The 21,161-nt window shown below is 44.8% G+C and overlaps 1 protein-coding gene across 1 annotated transcript; it reads left to right on the forward strand.

The window, feature by feature from the left end:
* The first annotated feature begins 7,031 nt into the window (after positions 1 to 7,031).
* On the forward strand, positions 7,032 to 16,505 carry slc7a14a (solute carrier family 7 member 14a). The gene is made up of 9 exons (XM_061083084.1): positions 7,032 to 7,338; positions 7,674 to 7,910; positions 9,877 to 10,094; positions 10,204 to 10,350; positions 12,634 to 12,842; positions 12,950 to 13,097; positions 14,349 to 14,844; positions 14,941 to 15,177; positions 16,207 to 16,505. Exons 1-9 carry the CDS (start codon positions 7,032 to 7,034, stop codon positions 16,503 to 16,505), a joined length of 2,298 nt encoding a protein of 765 aa, XP_060939067.1.
* The last annotated feature ends 4,656 nt before the right edge of the window (positions 16,506 to 21,161 follow it).

Consider the following 21,161-nt stretch of genomic DNA (forward strand, 5'->3'; position numbering starts at 1 on the left):
ACTTTAAAGATCGTCCTAATTAATATGATAATTACATACCACCTACCAGACGTAAACTTTTTAGCACGATACATAACTTTTGTCAATGCAGCAGTGAACACCTGCAAGTGTCTACAAGTTATTCTCACTTTCTGGAATAAGCCTTTTTCAGACATGAATTCTGGAAAAAGTCTGGACAATTGAGTCTGGACCTTTTACTGATGTTGTCTTTCACATGTGAAGACTGCAGGAGATTCTCTGGGTCAGACTCGGCTGGAAATTTCCTGGAGCACTCAGGGAAAAGTTTGGGTCATCAACACGTCCCTCTTGCTCGCTGTGAATCCTCTGGACAGGAATCTTCACATACAGCTCGTCCCATAATTTCAGGAGATCGTCCAGAGTTCAGTGCAGCAGCGTCTGTCAGCAGCTTTACAGACGCTAGCAAGCAAAATAATAAAGTGTAAGTGCTTTAAACACAGGATACGGCATCCTTTTATCGATGTCAGCCGAAGCGTTATTGAATATCATACTGAGTAATATTTCTACATTGAGAAACTGAATTGATCGCACATTAATTCAAGAGAAGATGAAGAAATTTCCTCTTCAAACGACCTCTAGCCCCTTTCACACAGTGGGAGGGAAATAAAACACACACACTCGAGGCCTGGTGAATCATATTGGTGCTCACTATGCTAATCTTGAAGTCAGAGTTGTTGTTGGACCAAAAAAATGTGTTGGTTCTTGTTTTCGATGTTGGACCAACTCTAGTCTAGGGAATTCATTTGGTTGCCATGGTAAAGACCTTCAACGCTGGCCTCTAAGAAGACACAGAGAAAAATAATTATCTATTCCCCAAAACTGCTGTTCCTGAGCTTCCGGCCCTTTTCTAAGGAAGGGATGCTATTTAGACAATTCTCTACAGATTCGACAATAGTGGCCACAACAAGTGCAGGGAAGCAAATTGGATCAATAGAGAAAATACTGTGGGGGAAAATGTTTTGTGGCAATATTCCCTTTCTCCATTATCCAATATGTCTGAGTGTTGCTAACAGTCTGGAGCCAGAATCGCTGAGACAGTTTTAGAGCCAGGTTTTAAGCTGTGTCCTCACTTATCTCCAGTTGAGGTTCAGACATCGAGTTAGTTTACAGCCGGGTTTAGTTCCTGACTGTGTGAAATTACCCTGTTGTGTTTGGAGCTTGAGGCCACACAGACAGAGATGTCATCGATATGGCTGCTTAGCCAACGAGCTAGTGGGAGTGACACGGCTGTTTTTATTTATCTGGCAGTCTGGAGCCAGATCCATTGTGCCGCAGGCTGCAGGCTCTCACTGAGCTGCGTTAGGCCGAAGATAGATGAGGCTGCGACAGGCCAGACTGCGAGTGAGCGGGGCTTGCTGACAGACCGGTCACGCAGAATGGATCTGTGCCCCGGAGTCAGAGCCAACAGCAGAAAACGAGCCAGTCAGTAACTGAGTGAAGAGCCAGCAAACTGAAGCTCAGGGACATCTGTATTACCTGGTGTTTGTCAGTGAGACATTACTCACTGAATGACAGACGGCTGGATAGTATTTCATGTATTTTTTTTTTACGTTATGTAGCACATTTGGTTTGCTTTGACCATATGACTCATTCATGATTTAACAGACAATTTAAAGTCTCCAATTAGTCTAACCAATTGGATGTTTGTCAGGAAGTAGAGAACCCACGCAGACAGAATCAAACAGAACACCTCTGCTGGGAGATGACGGTGCTAACCTTGTTCTATCGTAATAAACGGATGAAGTGCGTGCCTGGTGATCCCAGAGCAACATCTTAGGCCCGACTATGACTACCTCGATAGACGTACAACCTGTCATTGGTTCAAAGGTTAAAGAAACCTTGCTTATAGGTTTACAACATGTTTGTTTACTCGTTGCCAGATGGCTGCATCCATTCGCTCCTGTGGTCTCATCTTTCAGTAAAATTTGCTGTGAGCCTCCGTGTGCCTGAATAAACAGCGGATTAGCAGTCATATAGATAAGAAGAAAATTAAATTAGTGCATGTGAGTCAGACAGACACGGCTGGATTAAGATTTCCAATGTCGCAGAGGAATACAATCTCAAAGGGGCTCAGAAACACAACAGGATCAGTTTTTTCCCCCAAATCACAGTTCTGATAATGTCCATGAGTAATAAACCTTTATTTAAATATTGTCTTTGGATCTCTGTAAAATAAGTCTACTTTTCTCTTTTGCTCTCCAGAGAGACTCTTATTACATCATGGCTCTCTGGTTAGTTCACTAAACCAATTCAGGGGCACATGGGGGAAGTGTGACTCAATTATTGGGAAGCACACTGTTCTCTTCCGGCACATGACTCCATGCTGTGTCCTCTGTGCACGCCCAAGACACTGGGCTGGTCAATTAGAGCTTGGAGATCCATAGTTACACATCATCAAATCAAACAAAGAATCTATCAGAAAACTACTGAGCCGGTCATGCAGCCAGCTCAGTGAAACCGATGGGAACGTTACGGGTCTTATTTAAAAATCCATCTCTGCACAATTCCGACGGACAGGGGATAGTTGAAGTGTGACTGATGAGAGACGGACTCATCCTGGCAGCCAGTAATTTCTCTTTGTGTCAAGTGGGGAACCAGATTCATTAGGCCGGTCAGATAGGGAGACCGTGGCCAGTCGGGCCAGACACTGATTCAGCCAGAGAGTCGCCAAAATCAAGACAAGCCAGGGAAAATAATTTATGGCTTAATATCTTGATTTTATAACCTTACAATTACTGCTGATATCTGTGAAACTTGACAGTAGGGTGTGGTGTTTAGATGGTTCGATAGTAAAGCGTTTGTTGTGTTCAAGTGATGTTAAAGGCTTGCCTGCCTACCTACCTACCTACCTACCTACCTACCTACCTACCTACCTACCTACCTACCTACCTACCTACCTACCTACCTACCTACCTACCTACCTACCTACCTACCTACCTTCCTACCTACCTACATACCTACCTACCTAACTAACTACCTACCTACCTACCTACCTACCCACCTACCTATCTACCCATCTATCCACCCACCCACCTACCTACCTACCTACCTACCTACCTACCTACCTACCTTCCTACCTACCTACCTACCTACCTACCTACCTACCTACCTACCTACCTTCCTACCTACCTACCTACCTACCTACCTACCTAACTAACTACCTACCTACCTACCTACCTACCTACCTACCTACCTACCTACCTACCTACCTACCTACCTACCTACCTACCTACCTACCCACCTACCTATCTACCCATCTATCCACACACCCACCCACCTACCTACCTACCTACCTACCTACCTACCTACCTACCTACCTACCTACCTACCTACCTACCTACCTACCTACCTACCTACCTACCAACCTACCTACCTACCTGTCTACCTGTCTACCTGTCTACCTACCTGTCTACTTACCTGTCTACCTGTCTACCTACTTACCCAGTGGTTGTTGGGATGGTGAACTAACAGATGGTGACCTAACAGACAGACTGATTGACTTTTTATCACATCTTTCCTCAAAAGCAGCCCAAAGTTCAGTGAGATTAATGCAGAGTCATTGCCTGAGATGTGGAGACGGAGAGAAAAAAGAGGAAATTAAATAACTACTCAACGTTTGACAAATCTCCCTGACTCAGGGATTCTGCTGGATGGTGATGAGTTGGCTCTTTCCTGCTCTTTCCATATAGGCTATGAGAACAGGCCAAGGGCCACTTGCCAGGTTTGTCTTTTCTTTTTTTTGCGGGGACTACACGGCCATGTGATGTCGGCGGGTTGCCAGGCTGGTTTTGAAGGAATCAGAAGTGCTCTCAGCTTTATTAGGCCAATGTGCCTCTAAGTAGAGAGCCAACGAGAGCTCAATCAGGTTATTCAACCAGTAATTCAGACATGGGCAGGGGCGGACGCAGAGACGGGATTAGTCATGGCTGATTAGACACGAGGATGGGTGTCCTGACAGCTCTCTCATCCGGAGAGGACACACACACTAATGTCGAGCGGGTGGTGGCTTACGATGACAAGAATTCAGCTATTGATTTCTAAACAGCAGCAGATAGCGCATGTTTGTTTTGTGCTGTAATATTGAAGGGGCTTGTTGGAAATTCTATTACACTGCTCGTCTGTGCAGAACAATGCCGCCGTAAAGACAACGGCAGTGTATTAGTTACACACTGGGAGACAGCAGCGGTTTCTCTTTCTCTTACTCACAGCTGTGTTTTTATTTGTGCCCGCTGTTTCACTCACATACATAACGTTTATGTATTTCCAATGGCTGGTGATGAAATGGAGAAAACAAATAAATTCAATGGCTAGAAGTTTAACTACATGTATAAGTTACTGCCTGTGCCAACACTCTATTAAATTATTCAGTAGCTAACATCACATCACTACAGTTTTTGCTCAGTATGAAGGAGAAGAGCAGTGTCACCTGTATTGTTCCTTAGTTTGTCTTTCTCTCTTTTTGCTGTAAATAACAATGCAAATATGTTTATATTTGATTTGGGGTATGCAGGTTTAGGTGTATAAATATATATATAGCCCTATTTTTTTCTTATTTATGTTGTATATTACATCTATTGTCTGTACATTACAATACTTGCTTATGAATAAAATTCGTTTCATGTCATCGTTACAAAACAAAAAACAACTGTGCTGCCGTTGATATAAGTTGTGATCAACTCAGTTTCCAGGAAGGTTGAGCTTTCTCAGACAAACCTTTATCCTGAGAAGTACTGGTAGCAAGCTGAACTCAGTTTTCCAGCACGGAGCAGATGGAACACCTGCTGCCACCGAGCTTTCGAGCGTCTCTGCTCTGCTGCTCTGCCACTGTTCAAATAGTGTGCACTCAACACAGGGCAGGTGGTGATCGCTGTCAATGAAGCCGACCGGAGAATACAGAAATGTAACAGATGTTTCAAAACATCTGTGTGTGAGTGGTTTGTGTTCCCGAGTTTTGCAGATTATGATTATATTCATGTAAATGTACCATTGTCTCACTGAGCACATGTTTATTTCATTAGTTGCAAAAGTAATTTTACAGACATTTCAGTTTTGGGATCATCTGGATACCTCTGTTCATTGCAATCAATAGTCAATGGACAGCTGGGGAGTTTACAACTAAATATCCACCATAATGTAATATTCTTGTAGACTAAAACATGAGAGAACCTCGTATTATAATATAGGTTTTGAAACACTCTTTGGAGTAAATTTAGAAATAATCACAGTTGAATTTAAATTGATTTAGAAATTTAATGGACTATTACTTTTAATTGTTTCCTCTTGTGAATTTGCCAAATCATTCGCTCTGCATTGAAATGATAAAATAATAAATTAGGTTAACTCATTGTCTGGAAAAGTGAACAGCGCTACCACCACCTCTACCTCGTACTCTAAGTAAGTGCAGTGCACAGCAGCCCTGGCCTATAATCCGGTTTACCAGCCGGGTAATTGCAGTCATTATTTGAGCGTCTCATATTATAGCTGAGAGGCGGGGGCTGCCTACGTGAGTGTTTGTTTGTTCAGTGACTTACAGATGTTGTTGTTAGTGGATGATTGCTGAGTGTTAGTTGCTGCCGCTAAGAGAGAGAGAGAGAGGGGGGGGGGGTCAGTGGGCCGGGCTACAGCTGATGATTACCACATCTCTGTTACTCATGTGACTTCAGAGACATGGGCTGAAAAGCTGTGGAAATAATGAAGACTGTGGCGATTGACAATATTCTATCATTCGCAAAACACAACACATAATTGTCTTTAAATTGTTTCACTGAGTGCTTACTTTCGTATTCAGGCTGAGGTCATATTTTATTATAATGTGGAATCATTTTAATGGTCTTTTGTATTGTTAGAGTGGGATTATACACTGTTTGGGGAATAATAGTTCACATCCGTTATTTAGAATATACGCAGCAATAAACGATAAAAATAAATAGACATAAAAAAATTTTAACGTTCACATTATCTCCAAAATGCACTCAGCAGTAAGATAAACAGACAGAAAAGAGTCAGTGAGTTGAGTTTATATATCTCATTTTATTATTATTAATGATGCATTTTTCTGTAAGTTCTGTAAGACTCAGGTATTGTTATCCTTATTTCCCATCCATCCATTATCTACACCTCTAAAGCCAAATAGTAATCATGCAGTTTGTATTAGAAGTCAGTAATTTCAAATTTAATGCAAAATAATATATTTATGTATATTCAAGGAAACTTGCACCAAATGCTAATTACTTGGTATATTATGAGTTAGGGTTAGAGATAGGATCAGGTAGGGTTGGGTAGGTTGAAATAAAAAATGGAAAATGTAAGAATTGTGGATGATATTACATCATAAAGCTAATAATCTGTATTATAGAATTATATTATTTATCCTCTATAACATATTGAAATTATGACATCTTTATTGAGTTTTTCCTTACTCAAACAAACAAACTGTAAGACAATAAGACAAATGATTACGTGCATATGCTCACACATGATTCTCCCACAAACAAGAGAAAAAGATTTAGCCTCCACTGCCATCCCTCTTGAGCCCGGCTACCATAGCAACACGGCCACAGGGAGAGGACTGCTAATGAGCTGCTTCCCCATTCAGGTGCACTTCATTTGCGGAAGAATGTGTAACACCTCCCCACCGGTTGGCTCCTGCGTCTTGGTGTGTGCAGTGAAAAAGAAAAAAAAGCATTATCTCAGACAAACGACAGAAGACGATGTGCTGTGAAATGCTGCAGAAATAAGTCCTCCCTCCTTTGTCTCTTCCAGGTAACTCTCCCTCTCGCCACGTGGAGACGACCTGCGATGGCATCTGACTGAACCCGAGAGAGAGGTAGCAGAAAACTTCTTCCATCACCTGGACTGGGAATAATTCTTCTTCCTCTGCGCTCTACGCAACTGTTTGCTCAAGGAAAACTGGGAAGGAGCTAAAGGAGAAGCATTGAAGGAATCCGCATCTTCCTGCTCTTCCTTTTCCAGTTCTTCCCATTGTCTGTGAGCTCGGACCTTCAGCTCCCAGTATGAGCGGTCTGATGGTGAAGCTGGACCCTCGCAGGGTACAGTGGGGCTCGCAATGGAACACCTTTACGTCCCGCGTGCTGAGGACCAAACCGGTGGAGTCCATGTTGGATTCAGCCACAACGGGCACCAGCGCCCACGGGACCAAACTGGCCCGGGTGCTGTCCACGGTGGATCTGGTGTCGCTGGGCGTGGGCAGCTGCGTCGGCACGGGCATGTACGTGGTCTCGGGCCTGGTCGCCAAGGAGATGGCCGGTCCGGGGGTCATCGTGTCTTTCATTATTGCCGCCGTGGCCTCCATTCTGTCAGGTGGGGCTGAGATACACACGCATTCATGTACTGACGTCTACTCCCTTCTGATATTTAATATTCCGCAGGATAGCTGTTACCATCCGATCACAATTACACTGATGTGATGTATGTGAAAGACCTTTTAATAACCATGCGATTATCACAAGGTCGAAGACATCGCACGGGCAAAGCTATAAAATGAGAGGCACCCGAGGGATATCTTAGTACTACATTAATGCTCCTATCAATACCTTCAACTCAGCCTTCACTTGGAAGATGATGCACTCGAGTCACTGATTTGTGTTTGTGTGTGTGTCTGCATGTGTGTGTGCCTCCTCTTCACGGTCCCACAGGAGTGTGTTATGCAGAGTTTGGCGTGCGCGTGCCTAAGACCACAGGCTCGGCCTACACATACAGCTACGTGACCGTGGGCGAGTGCGTGGCCTTCTTCATCGGCTGGAACCTGATCCTGGAGTATCTGATCGGCACGGCGGCGGGGGCGTCGGCTCTCAGCAGCATGGCCGACTCGCTGGCCAACCACACCATCAGCAACTTCATGATCACGCACATCGGGACGCTCAATGGATTGGGTGAGTGGAACACGGCTGTGCAACTGTAGCGAGGAAGAAAGATTTAGTTTGTTGCCCCTGATTTTGAGTTATTTTAAGTTTAGGCCTCAGGGTTTGGATGAATGTTAAACTGAGATACATTTCAAGATTTGGATGCACCAAAGGAATTAGTGATATAGAGTCTGTTTTTGAATTTTCTTTCCAAGTAAAGTTTGTACGAAATCTCACATTCGCATAATGCACCCCCAGGTAGTTTGACACGCCTCCTAACAAAGCCATCTAATAGGAGAGTGAAAGCGGCCAATCAGAGGAAATTGGGCTTTATCAGGAGGAGGGCCTTAAGAAGAGACAGGAGCTAAATCCTAACGTTTCAGACAGAGGCTGAAAAGAGGAGCTGCAGCAATGTAGTCAGAGAAAGAGATGTGTTTATGAATATTAGAGCATATAAACCTTTCAAGTAATAACAGGAATTAAAATTATGAACCTGAATATGAGCAGAATGTGTCTCCTTTAAGAAACTAATGATGTAAGATAATTGAAAGTCAGCATTTTTCGTAAATAACAAAGACAGAACACATTTTTATTGGGTTTGATTGAACTAGAGTATTAACTTGAGGCTTTTACTCCCCATTTACAATCTACAGCTTTAAAGCTCGGTTTATCAGAAATGAACAGACATTCATCCAAGTGTCCTCTAAAAATAAATTACAGTCTTTCCTCCTGACTCTTCACAAGAAGGTCAGCGTCAGCTATGCTCCTGTATCTGAAGTTGTTCTGCTGCAAAGACGCGAACCTGAATTCTCGTGCTAGGGGTTGAATGACAGGTTACAGCGATCTGTCGACCCAGAGGAGCAGATTAAATAAACAATATCTTTGCCGTCACTCAGTGCATTTGTGGAGAAATGTCACTTTGAGTCATGGATTACGTTGTCAACAGAACCACTGCTACTCCAGTGGGCTTCTCTCTTTGAGTGGCACCATCTGGAAAACCTCTCAACCCAAACTGGATTATTCTCCAGGGACAATCAGAGTGATGTTTCACTGATTATCTTGGAAATCGTCTTGTTTTGGAAAGTAACATTTCCAGTTTTCCATGTCACGAACGGCACCATGACGTGGCCTGCTCACTATATGTGGTGGAATACTAACGCTGACGTGTGTGGCAACAGTGATGATACTGTCCTGACAGTCTCTTCCTGTCGGACACTGACAAAGGAGTGGTAATGGTCACATGACAAGGAGCAAGGCCAGCTGCTCCACAACATAATGGAAAGTTTCCTCTTCCTGCTTAAAATAATAAAACAACTCCACACCCAACATCAACTGGGCTCACTCTTATGATCCCATGCTGGGTGTCAGTGCTTTTTAGAGTTGGAGCTTGAAATAGACAACTTGAGCTCGAAAATCCAAAGAATAAACAACTTTGACAACAGTTCTAATAATTGTTGAGATAATGTATTATGCAAAAAGGCTAAATAAATGCTGGTCAACATTTCATATTTTAAGATCTGCTGCTCTTTTATAAGAGGGGTCTCAGAGTGTTGGGGTCTCAGAGTGTTGGTCAGAAGAGAAAATCAATGTGCTGATTTGACCTCGGAATCCTGGTTATTGCATCAGCCATTATTTGCTATTGTATTATATATATATATATAAAAGAGCTACTGCTGCTCCTGTTATGTATCACTCTGCATCTTCACACCTTCAGCTTTAGCTTATGATCACAGACTTGGTGGAGTTATCCCAAACCTGACAGAGAGGTGGAAGAGATCAGACAAGCGGCCAATCAGAGGAAATTGGGCTTTATTAGGAGGAGGGCCTTTATTCAATTTAAAATAGACAAAACAACTTATGAAGATACATTTTTATTCCAACCCCGGCCAATGGACATTCTAACGTCTACAGGTGTTTGTAGACGTTATGTTTGTGAGCAGTTTGATCTTTACCTCCAACCAAAGAGACATCCTTTGTGTGTGTGGCTCCTCTCCAGGTAAAGGGGAGCAGTCGTACCCCGACCTGCTGGCGCTGCTCATCGCTCTGGTGGTGACGGTGATTGTGGCTTTGGGAGTGAAGAACTCCGTGGGCTTCAACAACGTGCTGAACGTCATCAACCTCATCGTGTGGGTGTTCATGATGATCGCCGGGCTGTTCTTTGTCAACGGAGAGAACTGGGACGATGGCAGATTCCTGCCCTTTGGCTGGTCGGGGGTAGGTACACACAGACAAACACACACGCAGACAAATGCATCAAAGCATGACGCACAGCTGTGAGGAAGGGTAATAAACTCTTGTTCCCCCCGGTTCCTCTGTGTGTCAGGTGATGCAGGGGGCAGCCACGTGTTTCTATGCCTTCATCGGATTTGACATCATCGCAACCACAGGAGAGGAGGCCAAGAGTCCCAACACCTCCATCCCCTACGCCATCACAGCCTCGCTCATCACCTGCCTCACCGCCTACGTCTCCGTGAGTTACACTGACCAACATGTGCACATCCAGAAATACAAGCAATAAATGCATTGCCTATTTTCACGCCAGTGGCCGGTGGCATTTTGTGTCTGGGTTCTTCGTCCGTCCTATAATTGTGAACAAGATATCTCAAGAACGCCCTGAGGGAATTTCTTCAGATTTGATACAAAAGTCCAGGGGAACTCCAAGATGAACTGATTAGAGTTTGGTGATCAAAGCTCAAAGGTCATGGTTGCTCTGACCCCACAAACTACATTTTCACAATATGAACACAACATTTCAACAGCACCCAGAGGGCGATTCTTAAAATATGGTACAAACTTCATTCACTTGGAATTAAGGAAGAACTGATTTGATTTTGGTGGTCATAGGTCAAGGTCACATGACCTCCTGTACTCGTGAACACGCTATCTCAAGAACACCTTGAGGAACTTAATTTGAAGTTTTTCTACACGATCAATTAGTTATTGATTGATTGGTGACCTCATATGAGTCTTGAAATGTTCTGCTCTGGTCTTTGGTTTGACTCTTAAATCTGAACATTTAATTTCTTTCCCACAAATAAGATCAATTGTGGGTCTAGTTTAGTTTTCTGACCATTTTAAAATTCATCTTTAATTTCAGAAATCACTGTTTCGAGACAGAACAGAGAATTCCAGTGATTTTGGTTTACAAAGTTTTTTCTATTTCCGTTTCACGCTGACATATAAATGAGCTACTGCTGCTTCTGTTATGTATCATCTGTCAGCTTCACACCTTCAGCTTTAACTTTTGATCACAGACTTGGTGGAGTTATCCCAAACCTGACAGAGAGGTGGAAGAGATCAGACATTGATCCCCCCCCTGCACTCCGACTGTGTGCATCTCATCTGTGATCTTTACGTAGTCAGCCTGCACAGCCGACCACATTTCTGACTTTCACACGTTTGTGCCGGATGGTTGTTGCCATAGCTACCGCGAAACATCAGCCTATCAGGAAGGAGAATTTTTCGGCATCGCCTGGAGGGAAAAGGAGTGCGTCGACCTAAGAACTCAACTCCTCTTTGAAAACCTCGTCTTTCACATTCTCTCTGTGTCTCAGTCGAACCTGATCCTCCACATCAGCCCTCTCTCAGATTCTCAGATTCTTTATATGATGCATTTAGCTTTTCTGCTCCCATCTGGATCATTAAAGTCGTGGAGATGAAGATCCAGAATATTTCCAGAACACACTGTAGCTTCTTTAAAAAGGGCAAAATTAACAAGCTCCTTCCTTCATCGCTGTCCTCTCACAGTTTGGTCTAGGCTGAGCTTAAATAAGTGTCGGCACAAATTCACGTAAAAATGATCACGTTGGCTTCTGGAAACCCCTCCATCGAAGAGTTGTGTGATTGACTGCTCTAGGAGGCAGTTTGGGATTAGCTTTACCCTCCAAACAAAGTAATGTAACCAGGATTCCACCCAGATTAGTCTTGTCCACTTCAACTTGTCCACATCACGCCGTCAACCAGCCTGTGCCTGGATTGGACGAAGGGTCAAAGGTCCCCAGGCTGCGAGGAGAACCCGATCTCTGCCTCTTCCTCTCTGCAAGCGTTCGTCTTTTTTTTATTATTCCTGTGCTTTGCTGTAATCTGTTCAAGCAAATCCCTCTCTTTGCAGCACAGTATCTGTGACAGATGGCCCTGCATGATTTCACACGTCAGCCATGAGAATCAGGAACACACACACACGCACACACACACACACACACACAAAGTGAGAGAGAAGCATGACAAATTTACATCTCGCATGTGAAGTGATGCTTTGCGAAGCGAGGTATTTTGAATCAACACTTCTTCAGTGTTTGAATGTTTGTGCGATTAGAGCATTCACTGTCACTGAAACCTTCATATGGTCTTGATCAGCAAAGTGTTTTTCTTGCAGTTGTTACGGATTCGTTCATGGTCAAATTTCCATTTTTTTGTGAGCACTTAAAAGACTTTTACATACTAATTACTGCAAAGCAATAATTAATTAAACAGCAATTACAAGACTCACTGCACTTTTCTGTCGACTGGTTCCTTCTCTTAAGACTGCTCCCTTCTCTCTGGCACAAATCAAGTGTCACTCTCTCCAACGGGTTCATAGCAGCTCAGCTCATGGTTTTAATAGACGACAACACATCACTCTAAGTCTGGAAGATTTTACTCGTCACTTTCAAAGCTCTGCCGTAAAACTACATACAGAACACTTTCTTTTCACTATTGAAGGCCGTAAATTCCCGTAAGTAACCAACCAACTTCCTCATTCTCTTCCCTCCAGGTTTCTGTGATCCTGACTCTGATGGTCCCGTACAACGAGATCGATGCGGACGCCCCGCTCATGGAAATGTTCGCCGTGCACGGCTGCATGTTTGCCAAGTACATCGTGGCGGTCGGCTCCATAGCCGGACTCACCGTGTCCCTGCTCGGCTCCCTGTTCCCGCTGCCCAGGGTCATCTACGCCATGGCCGGGGACGGCTTGCTGTTCAAGTCAGTGTCTAACGCAGTTGTTTTAGTGCTCTTCGCTTTTCATTATCAATCTTAAAGATGACTGTGTCTTAACCGACTCATCTTTGTGTGTGTGTGTGTGTGTTTAGGTTCCTGGCCAACGTGTCTTCCTTCACAGAGACCCCTGCGGTTGCCTGCGTGGTGTCGGGCTTCCTGGCCGCCCTGCTGTCGCTCCTCGTCAGCCTCAGAGACCTCATAGAGATGATGTCCATAGGAACCCTGTTGGCCTACACCCTGGTGAGCGCTGGATAATGAAGACCCTTGAAGCCGGGGCGCTGCCGGCTCAATATTCTTAGCTTGCTGTGTCACAGAGATTTATTCTCGCTGCTCTACAACCCGAGGACTCGCAGGGAGGCCGGTGTTCACACGGCATGATTTTCTTGGAAAAGTCCTGAGGTTTCTTACAACTAATCCCTGCAACACATGAATTACACCGAGTGATGTGACAGCTGTAAACATACATAAAGTGAAGGGATTTATATATATATACATGGGGTTTTGGTAATGGAGGGAGCTGCCGTTACAAGCATCGACGTCATGCGTTTTCATCCCACTTGGTAGCCTCTTAAGCAGCGGGTGAGATTCGCCTAAAGTGCCTGTCTGAGGAGTACCAAAAGTAAATTGATAGCTGTTCTTGAACCATTTGGAGTACATGCATGATCTTGGTCTCTTTGAAAGGTAACATTCTGAACTTCCCCCCCCCAACAGTCAGAATCAGTCTAAGTGCTACTGACATTGAGTAATAGCAGTTGGAACACAGTGAAGTAGAAGGTTTTTATTTCCACCTGAATATTTTTTGTTAAACAGATGCCTGCAGATGACTCTAGCTGGGACTTATGAGCTGGAAAACACAATGGGGCCCTAGCATGAAGTCTTTGTTAGCCGTGGTTCAAATTTGATAACAATACCACAGAAAATGAATATTTCACAGATTTTTTCCTAAGGTCACGTCTAGGTGTTTTCCACAAAGGCCATTTGGAACTAAGGTAACCAACTAGGCTAAAAAGGCTACTTTTACACTCAAAATCATACTTTTATATAAAGGAGGCAAAACCGGTCATATGGTTTAAAATTTATACAAATAAACATCTTTCATGTTGTTTACATCTTGATGCTGGCTGCGCTGAGATTACGCAACAGCTGACTGTGGCTATTCTTTGATGTAATAGTGTGTTTTGTGTGAGACGTTAATTGTACCGGCTGTGGTGATCGGATCTTGAATTGGTTTACATCAGTCAAATCGGAAGAATCTTAGCTTTCTAATGATATGTTGCATCAGTATCTAGCGGTACGAGGCAGTTCTGAAAATAACGATGTTTGAGGCTTATCGGCAGCACCGGCCCGCCCGTGAGCCGGTGCTGCTTAACAGGTTTTAAAAAGGCTCCTTTTAGCTCTTGCAGGAATGTGATTGGATTACAGCGAACATGCGATTGGAAGCAATGAAGTGTTTAACCTTGTGTGTCCCCCCCCCCCCCCCCCTGGTTGCAGGTGAGCCTCTGCGTGCTTCTCCTACGCTACCAACCCGAGAGCGACATCCACGGCTTCGTCAACTTCCTGTCCGAGGAGCAGAACACCAAGAAGAAGGAGGGCGTTCTGGCCGAGTGCGAGAAAGACGCGTGTTCGCCGACCAGCGAGGTTGACGAGGACGGAGGAGCCTCCACCAACACCTGCGGCGCCAAAAACCTGCCGTCACTGGGGGACAACGAGATGCTGATCGGCAAACCAGACAAGACCGCCTACACCGCCAGTCACCCCAACTACGGCACGGTGGACATGACCACCGGCATCGAGGCGGAGGAATCGGAGGGCGGGGTGACCCGGCGTTTAAAGAAGCTGATTGGACCACGCTACTACACTCTGAGGATCCGATTGGGCCTCCCGGGAAAGATGGACAGACCAACTCCAGCCACGGGGAAAACTGTCACCAGATGTGTTCTGCTGCTCTTCATCTTCATCTTCGCTTTCTGCTCCTTCATCATATTTGGTGAGAGCACACTATCGTTATTAGCATTTGAGTTTAAAGTCAAATGTAACTATAAATCTAATCTTAATGCTTTTCCCGGGGCTCCTCTCCCTCCAGGAGCGAGGTTTATCGGAGAGGGTCGCTGGTGGGCGCTGGTGCTATTAATCGTTTTCATCATCGTGCTTGCCCTGCTCGTCATCATCATCCTCCAGCAACCGGAGAACCCCAAGCGGCTGCCCTACATGGCGCCCTGTGTGCCGTTCGTCCCGGCCTCAGCCATGCTGGTCAACATTTACCTCATGCTCAAACTGTCCGCCATCACCTGGATACGATTCTCAATCTGGTGCTTTGTGGGTAAGTAACAGAGTCACTTCATGTGTCTGTCGCTCTCCCAGATCCTCATTAATTTCCACTGACAGATGGGGACTGACCATATAAACAATGACTCACCTCAGTTGATCTTAAACAATGGGGTGATAACTTTCATTACTCTGGACAGTGACTCATTCCTCGGTGGCTCGGTGGAGCCAGTAAAACCAGAAGCGTGTGTCTCACTTACCCGCTATGTTTGTTTTCTTAATGGAAGAACAAGACGTGTCATTTCACTTTTATTTCCTGTCTGTTTTATATCTTGTCTGTGCATCTGTGTTTGTGTGTGTGTGTGAGTGTGTGAGTGTGTGTGTGTGTGTCTGTGTGTGTGTGTGTGTGTCATGCGTGTACATGAGGCTCAATTTGTGAGGCTGTCTGTGTTATATCTTATCTGTGCATCTGTGTTTGTGTGTGTGTGTGTCATGCGTGTCCATGAGGTTCAACTTGTTGCTGTTGTCGTTTTTTTAAAGACTTTAAAGTCAGATCTGGTGCAGACGGGTATCCAGCAGATTGTTTTCATTCATATCTGTGCATTGTTCTTGATGTGTGTGTGTGTGTGTGTGTGTGTGTGTGTGTGTGTGTGTGTGTGTGTGTGTGTGTGTGTGTGTGTGTGTGTGTGTGTGTGTGTGTGTGTCTGTGTGTGTTTGTGAGTGACTCAGATTGTTTTAAAGTTTTCGATTTTTTTATGTGACATTTGAGCATTTAAAATGATACAAAACGAACTAATACGGCGAGTAAAGACAGACTGTGGGACTGACTAAGCAGAATCCCCGAACTGGTCGTTGTTTTCAAGATCAAAAACTTCAGTCCACCAGCCGTGCAGCACTATTCTTCAAATTGTTTTAATATTGAACATATTGCATTTCCAAATCATTCTGACTTTGACTCTACCATGGGCCCTTATCTTTTTTTAGATGTGCCACAGAGATTTCTGGACCTAGTTGATACTCTAGCTGAGTGTTTGTGTATTGATGAATCAATCAGTCCACTCGTAACAAATCTGTGTCCTCTCAGGTGTCCTCATCTACTTTGGCTACGGCATGTGGAACAGCACTCTGGAGAAAACGGCCAGGGAGAACGAGGTGCGCGCCTCCACCTACCAGCGCTACGACCACGGCGTGGACGAAGGCTTCTGCGGCTTCGATGACGACTTCTACACGCCCACCACTGACAGCTGGGGTGCGTCTGAGGGGGGGCCGGGGCCCGCTAAGCCCCCTCAGGCCAAACCTGAAGGTGAAGAGATCTCACCTAAAGGTGCTGGCAGGACCGTGGCCAATCACGGCCTCGCCGAGGAGGATCCCATGGATTTCTGAAGGGACTGACTCTGTGTTAACCCTGAATGTACTGCCTTGTCTGCTGCCTAGGGGAAGGGAAGGGGAACAGCAGTGTGTGAGTGCACGGATGGTTGTTTGTGTGTGTGTGTGTGTGTGTGTGTGTGTGCGCATGCCTGCATGTGTGTGTGTGTGAGTGTATATGTTTATGTCCTACCCTTGGGCTAGATTGTCTCCCGCCAGTGGAATGGCTTTTCTTTCACCGCAACTCCCCCGCGCTTGGTCCCCCTGCTCACACAAGACAATGTGGATGTCAAGGTCGTGAGTGTCTTATCACAGTCACTTGTTATTCACTTAGTGGAGTCCACATCCCACACAAAAAGAAAGGCCAGACAGAAAAAAGTGCGGACACAGCGAGAGATAGAACACAATGTGGTTCACTGCACCGTGAACCATGAAACACGCTGTGAGGACAAACCACTGTTGATATCTGGGAGTTCATGGGATACAGGAGAGGAGAAGGTGATGAGCGAGAGACAGATGAATCAGGACCTCTCTTCCTGTTCCAGCATAGACGGGCAGGAAAGTGAGACAGAATGCCAAGCCCAAGCTATTTCCTGCATCCAGGTTGGACTTTCAGGCCAGGCCAGGCCAGGACAGGACAGGCCAGGCCAGGACAGGACAGGACAGGACAGGACAGGACAGGACAGGACAGGACAGGCTTGGACAGGACAGGCTTGGACAGGACAGGACAGGACAGGACTCTCTCAAATGCCCCAAAACTCAAAAATAATCATTCTGTGCATCTTTTAATGTCTCCCCTGACCCCCAGCATCTAGCCCAAGGGACTGTGGAGTGCATTGGGAAAAAGGGTGTTGATGTGTTTTTGTGACAAATAGTACTTTTGGACTTTGCTTGCAATAGTGCCTTCATCTACTGTCGGTGTATGTGAGTCTGTTTTCTACTTTGATTTTGCGTCGTGCACGTGTGAGCGTGAATGTGCAATCATACTCCACTTTTACATCGACTCTCTAATGTGTCAATATAAAGCGTGTTCTTCAGATTCTTTTCAAAATCAATCCACTCGCAACAAAGCAAGTTGAGGTGCAAGATTCCCCCTTGTCCTGAGTGCAGCTAACAGGAGGAGAGGAGGAGAGGAGGAGAGGAGGAGAGGCTGTAACACAAACAGAGAGAGTACACTAGTTGAATCCTAATGTATGTTTTGTTGTGATGAACGTCATATTTTCTGTCTCTCGGCCGATGCAGCCCCCGCTGTTTACCAGAATCAAGGAATTAATTTTTAGTTCCGTCAGTTCAGAAAAGTAATTTTCTTCATAGCTGTTAGAAAAGAAAAACAAAATTAGCCACGCTAGATGCAAAGGAGATGGCAGTCAGGACGTTTGGAGGAGAAAGGATCATTTTTATCTCAGCACGGATTTATATTTTACTCAAAAAAGTAATTGTATATTTTAAAATAAGAAACTGTTATGAAGTGAAACATAGGTTTCAACCACCCTCCCTGTCGCAGTAATTTCCTCACAGTCCTTTACTGAGTAATACACCTTAGTACTTGAACAAATTGAAGAATAATCGCAGCAATATTATAGGAAAAAGTCAAAGTTTTGCTTGAGTAAAGTCGTGATAGGAAAGTTGTGCTATTACAAAAATAATTTTGTAATTTAATGAGAAAAAAAGTTGTAATATTATGAGAATAAAGAAAAAACACTTTTTCAGATGAGCAAGTATTTTGCTATTTGTAAAATCGATACAAAAGTAAAACATAACAAGATGCTCCACATCTGTTCATAATCAAACATTTTGACTTTGTTCTCATAATATTGCGAGTTCTCTCTTTCAGCTGGCCTCACACTCTGTGGTGGAAAAGGAATGTGTTATGAATAAGTTGGATTTTACTTTCATATTGACTGAACTGAAATTTAATTCCTCCTCCTCCATCCCTCCCCCTTCCTCCTCCTCTCCTGGCCATCACTCTTTTCACTCCACTTCCCCCGTCTGCGTGTTTTTGTTTAATGCTTCCATCACTCCTTCGCTCTTCCGGCTCAACTCTTCCTTCATTTACTTGCCACCTCTCCTCCCCCTTGACATCCATCAGGCAATGTCAGCAGGGAGTTATCACTGCACGTCACACGCACGAGATCGGTTTCCAGTCACGACTCGAGGCAGCGATCCCTCCGCCGCCTGTCGCTCCATTAGCTACCGTTCCACCTCAGGGTGTCTGCTATCCGTCTTCGGGCTTCTCCTCCTCCCTCCGGCTCTGCTCTAACCCTCTAAGCCCCAAAGTGGTCGGACTGCGCCTCCCTTTTTGTGGCCACCACTTCAGTTTCTCATGCAAGTAGCTAATGTTGACGTACAACTTTACACGTTAGACCTGCGCTGTCGCTGCACCCTGAGGTGTGTTGGGAAAATCAAATCGAATCATGGTCCTGTACAGCTCACTGTGTGGGACACGTAAGCTAATGCTGCCAAGGTTAGAGTTTTGATTCCCTGTGAAGAATGTATGCACTCACGGCACTGTACGGGATTCTAGCACACACCAAATAGCGTACCGTGATGTTATTAAGTCGAGGGTGGGGGGGGCACGTCGACTCTACTGCTGCTGTCTGCCCTGATTGTCCTCCTTGTTCCCCTGGTGCCCCCTGTTGCTGCATCTGTCCCTTTCGGGGAAGCCTTACTTGTCTAATGCACTAAAATCAAAGGATGCCACGCAGAAACCCCCACCCTACCTCTGCTCCGCTCACACTCATCTAAAAAAAAAAAAAAGAACCATCCTTCCTGTACGAATAGGTCAAAGTTAGTGTCGTCCGGTGAAATGAAAACATTTAAAACCAACCCTGAGGACTTAGTCGCTGTCGTGTTGGATGATTCTGCAGCTTCAGACAGCAGAGTAGTGTGTCCACAGTGGAACAGAGTGTAAAGGTGATGTTCCGGTCAAACACCAACCATGACTGTAGCTTATATGCATCATGTCATGTACAGTATTTTTAATACTCAATATATTTCTGGTAGGGATGACAAAAACGGTATGTCCCCAAATTGTCCCTGTGATGGTGTGGATAACGATTTGAAGCAGCAGCAAATAGATGCCACAACCCCAATATTTTCCAAAATATCACCAAAATATTGATATTGTAGGAGTTGGAGGTTTTGCAGAATCACCCAAAGCTCGACAGTTTCAGCTAGCGACAGGGTTACAAAAGAAAAAAAAAACTGCAGCACAAGCAGGACACTACATTTCACATATTTACTGTTCTACTATTCAACCAAAATACCTTCCTCATCCACTTCACCTCCCAACTCAACCAAAAGACCTTCAGCCGCCGCTTTGCATTCACATCTCAGCCAAAACCGCAAATTCAGGCGGCGTCACGCCTCCGACACTGAACTGTACAGTAACCTCTCTGTACTATATCTGCTCCGTGTGGATGCATAAGAGTGTGTGGGTGCATGTACTGTATGTGTGTGTGTGTGTGTGTGTTTGAGTTTGTGATCCACGCCTGCGCCTCAATGTGACTGTCCGGTGAATGTGCAGCATGCCGTCGTGCACGAGGCTGAACTGTAAAATGTTGTACTTGCATGCGGTGACTGAGCGCAACAACGAGACATAACAGAACACGGAACCCAACCAAACGCAGGCTTCAGGTCTCATACCTGGGAACGAGCTCCGAGCTCCGAGGGGGCGCTGCAACTCAACCCGCCATTGTTCAGGATCTCTACCGGTGCAGGGAACTAAAAGACGATTATTGAAATTGTTTGTATTCAGATTCAAGCCCAAACTCAACGTTAGGCTCAGTGCGAAAATGATTCTATTAAGCAAAAGGAGATACAGTAATTTTCTGGATTCAATTGGAAACGTCCCAGCTCTTGATGTGGTCTCGCCCAGGTATGGGAAGCAAAGGCTCCGTTTGGAAAAGGAAGTTGAACATGTAGCAAACACATCGGGTGTGGGAGCGACTCCTCTCACATCGTCCCTCCGCCACTAACAGCAAATATCTACTTCCTGAACATCCCTTTGTAACGATCACATCCTCTGCAAGCCAAAGTCCACACTCTCAGTTTACTGTCCACGTACAGGAGACGGCAGATTCTTCAACACTAAAGATACAACAGAGCTAATCTTCCTGCTGATAAGCTACTAATCAGAAGAAGACCGTCTTTTCTCTCTTCTCTCGTATAGTGCAATGGTTATTTAAAAATAAAAATCCTAGTTGTATTTCTTTGAACGGTTGAAAGTATTCGTTTGGACTCATCCAGCGGCCGATATGACACGGAGGGAGGGAGAAAAAGTACGACATGGAAAGAGGGACGAAAAGAAGAAGTATTTTTCTACAGCTGTTTAGTGATCCTCGGACCCTCCGGGGGAAGGTGTGAACAGGGCGGAGCTTAATCAGCCTTCACTCTGTGTCCTTTAGTCTTGAGGAGGCCCAGGAGAATCTGCTCAAGATATATTTTTAACAACCGTAGTCTAAACTCCTTTGTAGAATCTTAATCCTTTCCTTTTGAAGGATTTCGAAATAGGACCGTCAGTAGGACAGTAGAAGGTCTGGGTGTGAGAGAACCACAGAAAACAAGCAGAAACTATTTTAATACAATTCTATAAAGGGGTCGAAATACAAACATAATCGATATTGCGCCACCGCTGCTTTTGAAGTCGTTGATTTTGTCTCGGAGAAGACGTGC

The sequence above is a fragment of the Limanda limanda genome, chromosome 12 (genome assembly GCF_963576545.1).
Source record: "Limanda limanda chromosome 12, fLimLim1.1, whole genome shotgun sequence".
Classification (NCBI taxonomy): Eukaryota; Metazoa; Chordata; class Actinopteri; order Pleuronectiformes; family Pleuronectidae; genus Limanda; species Limanda limanda.

Bases quoted from the DNA above. Each gene is read 5' to 3' on its own strand.
- slc7a14a (XM_061083084.1), top strand. From the start codon at position 7,032: ATGAGCGGTCTGATGGTGAAGCTGGACCCTCGCAGGGTACAGTGGGGC. The intron at 12,843-12,949 runs GTCAGTGTCTAA...GTGTGTGTTTAG, and splicing joins GGGGACGGCTTGCTGTTCAA to GTTCCTGGCCAACGTGTCTT. The intron at 14,845-14,940 runs GTGAGAGCACAC...CTCTCCCTCCAG, and splicing joins CTGCTCCTTCATCATATTTG to GAGCGAGGTTTATCGGAGAG.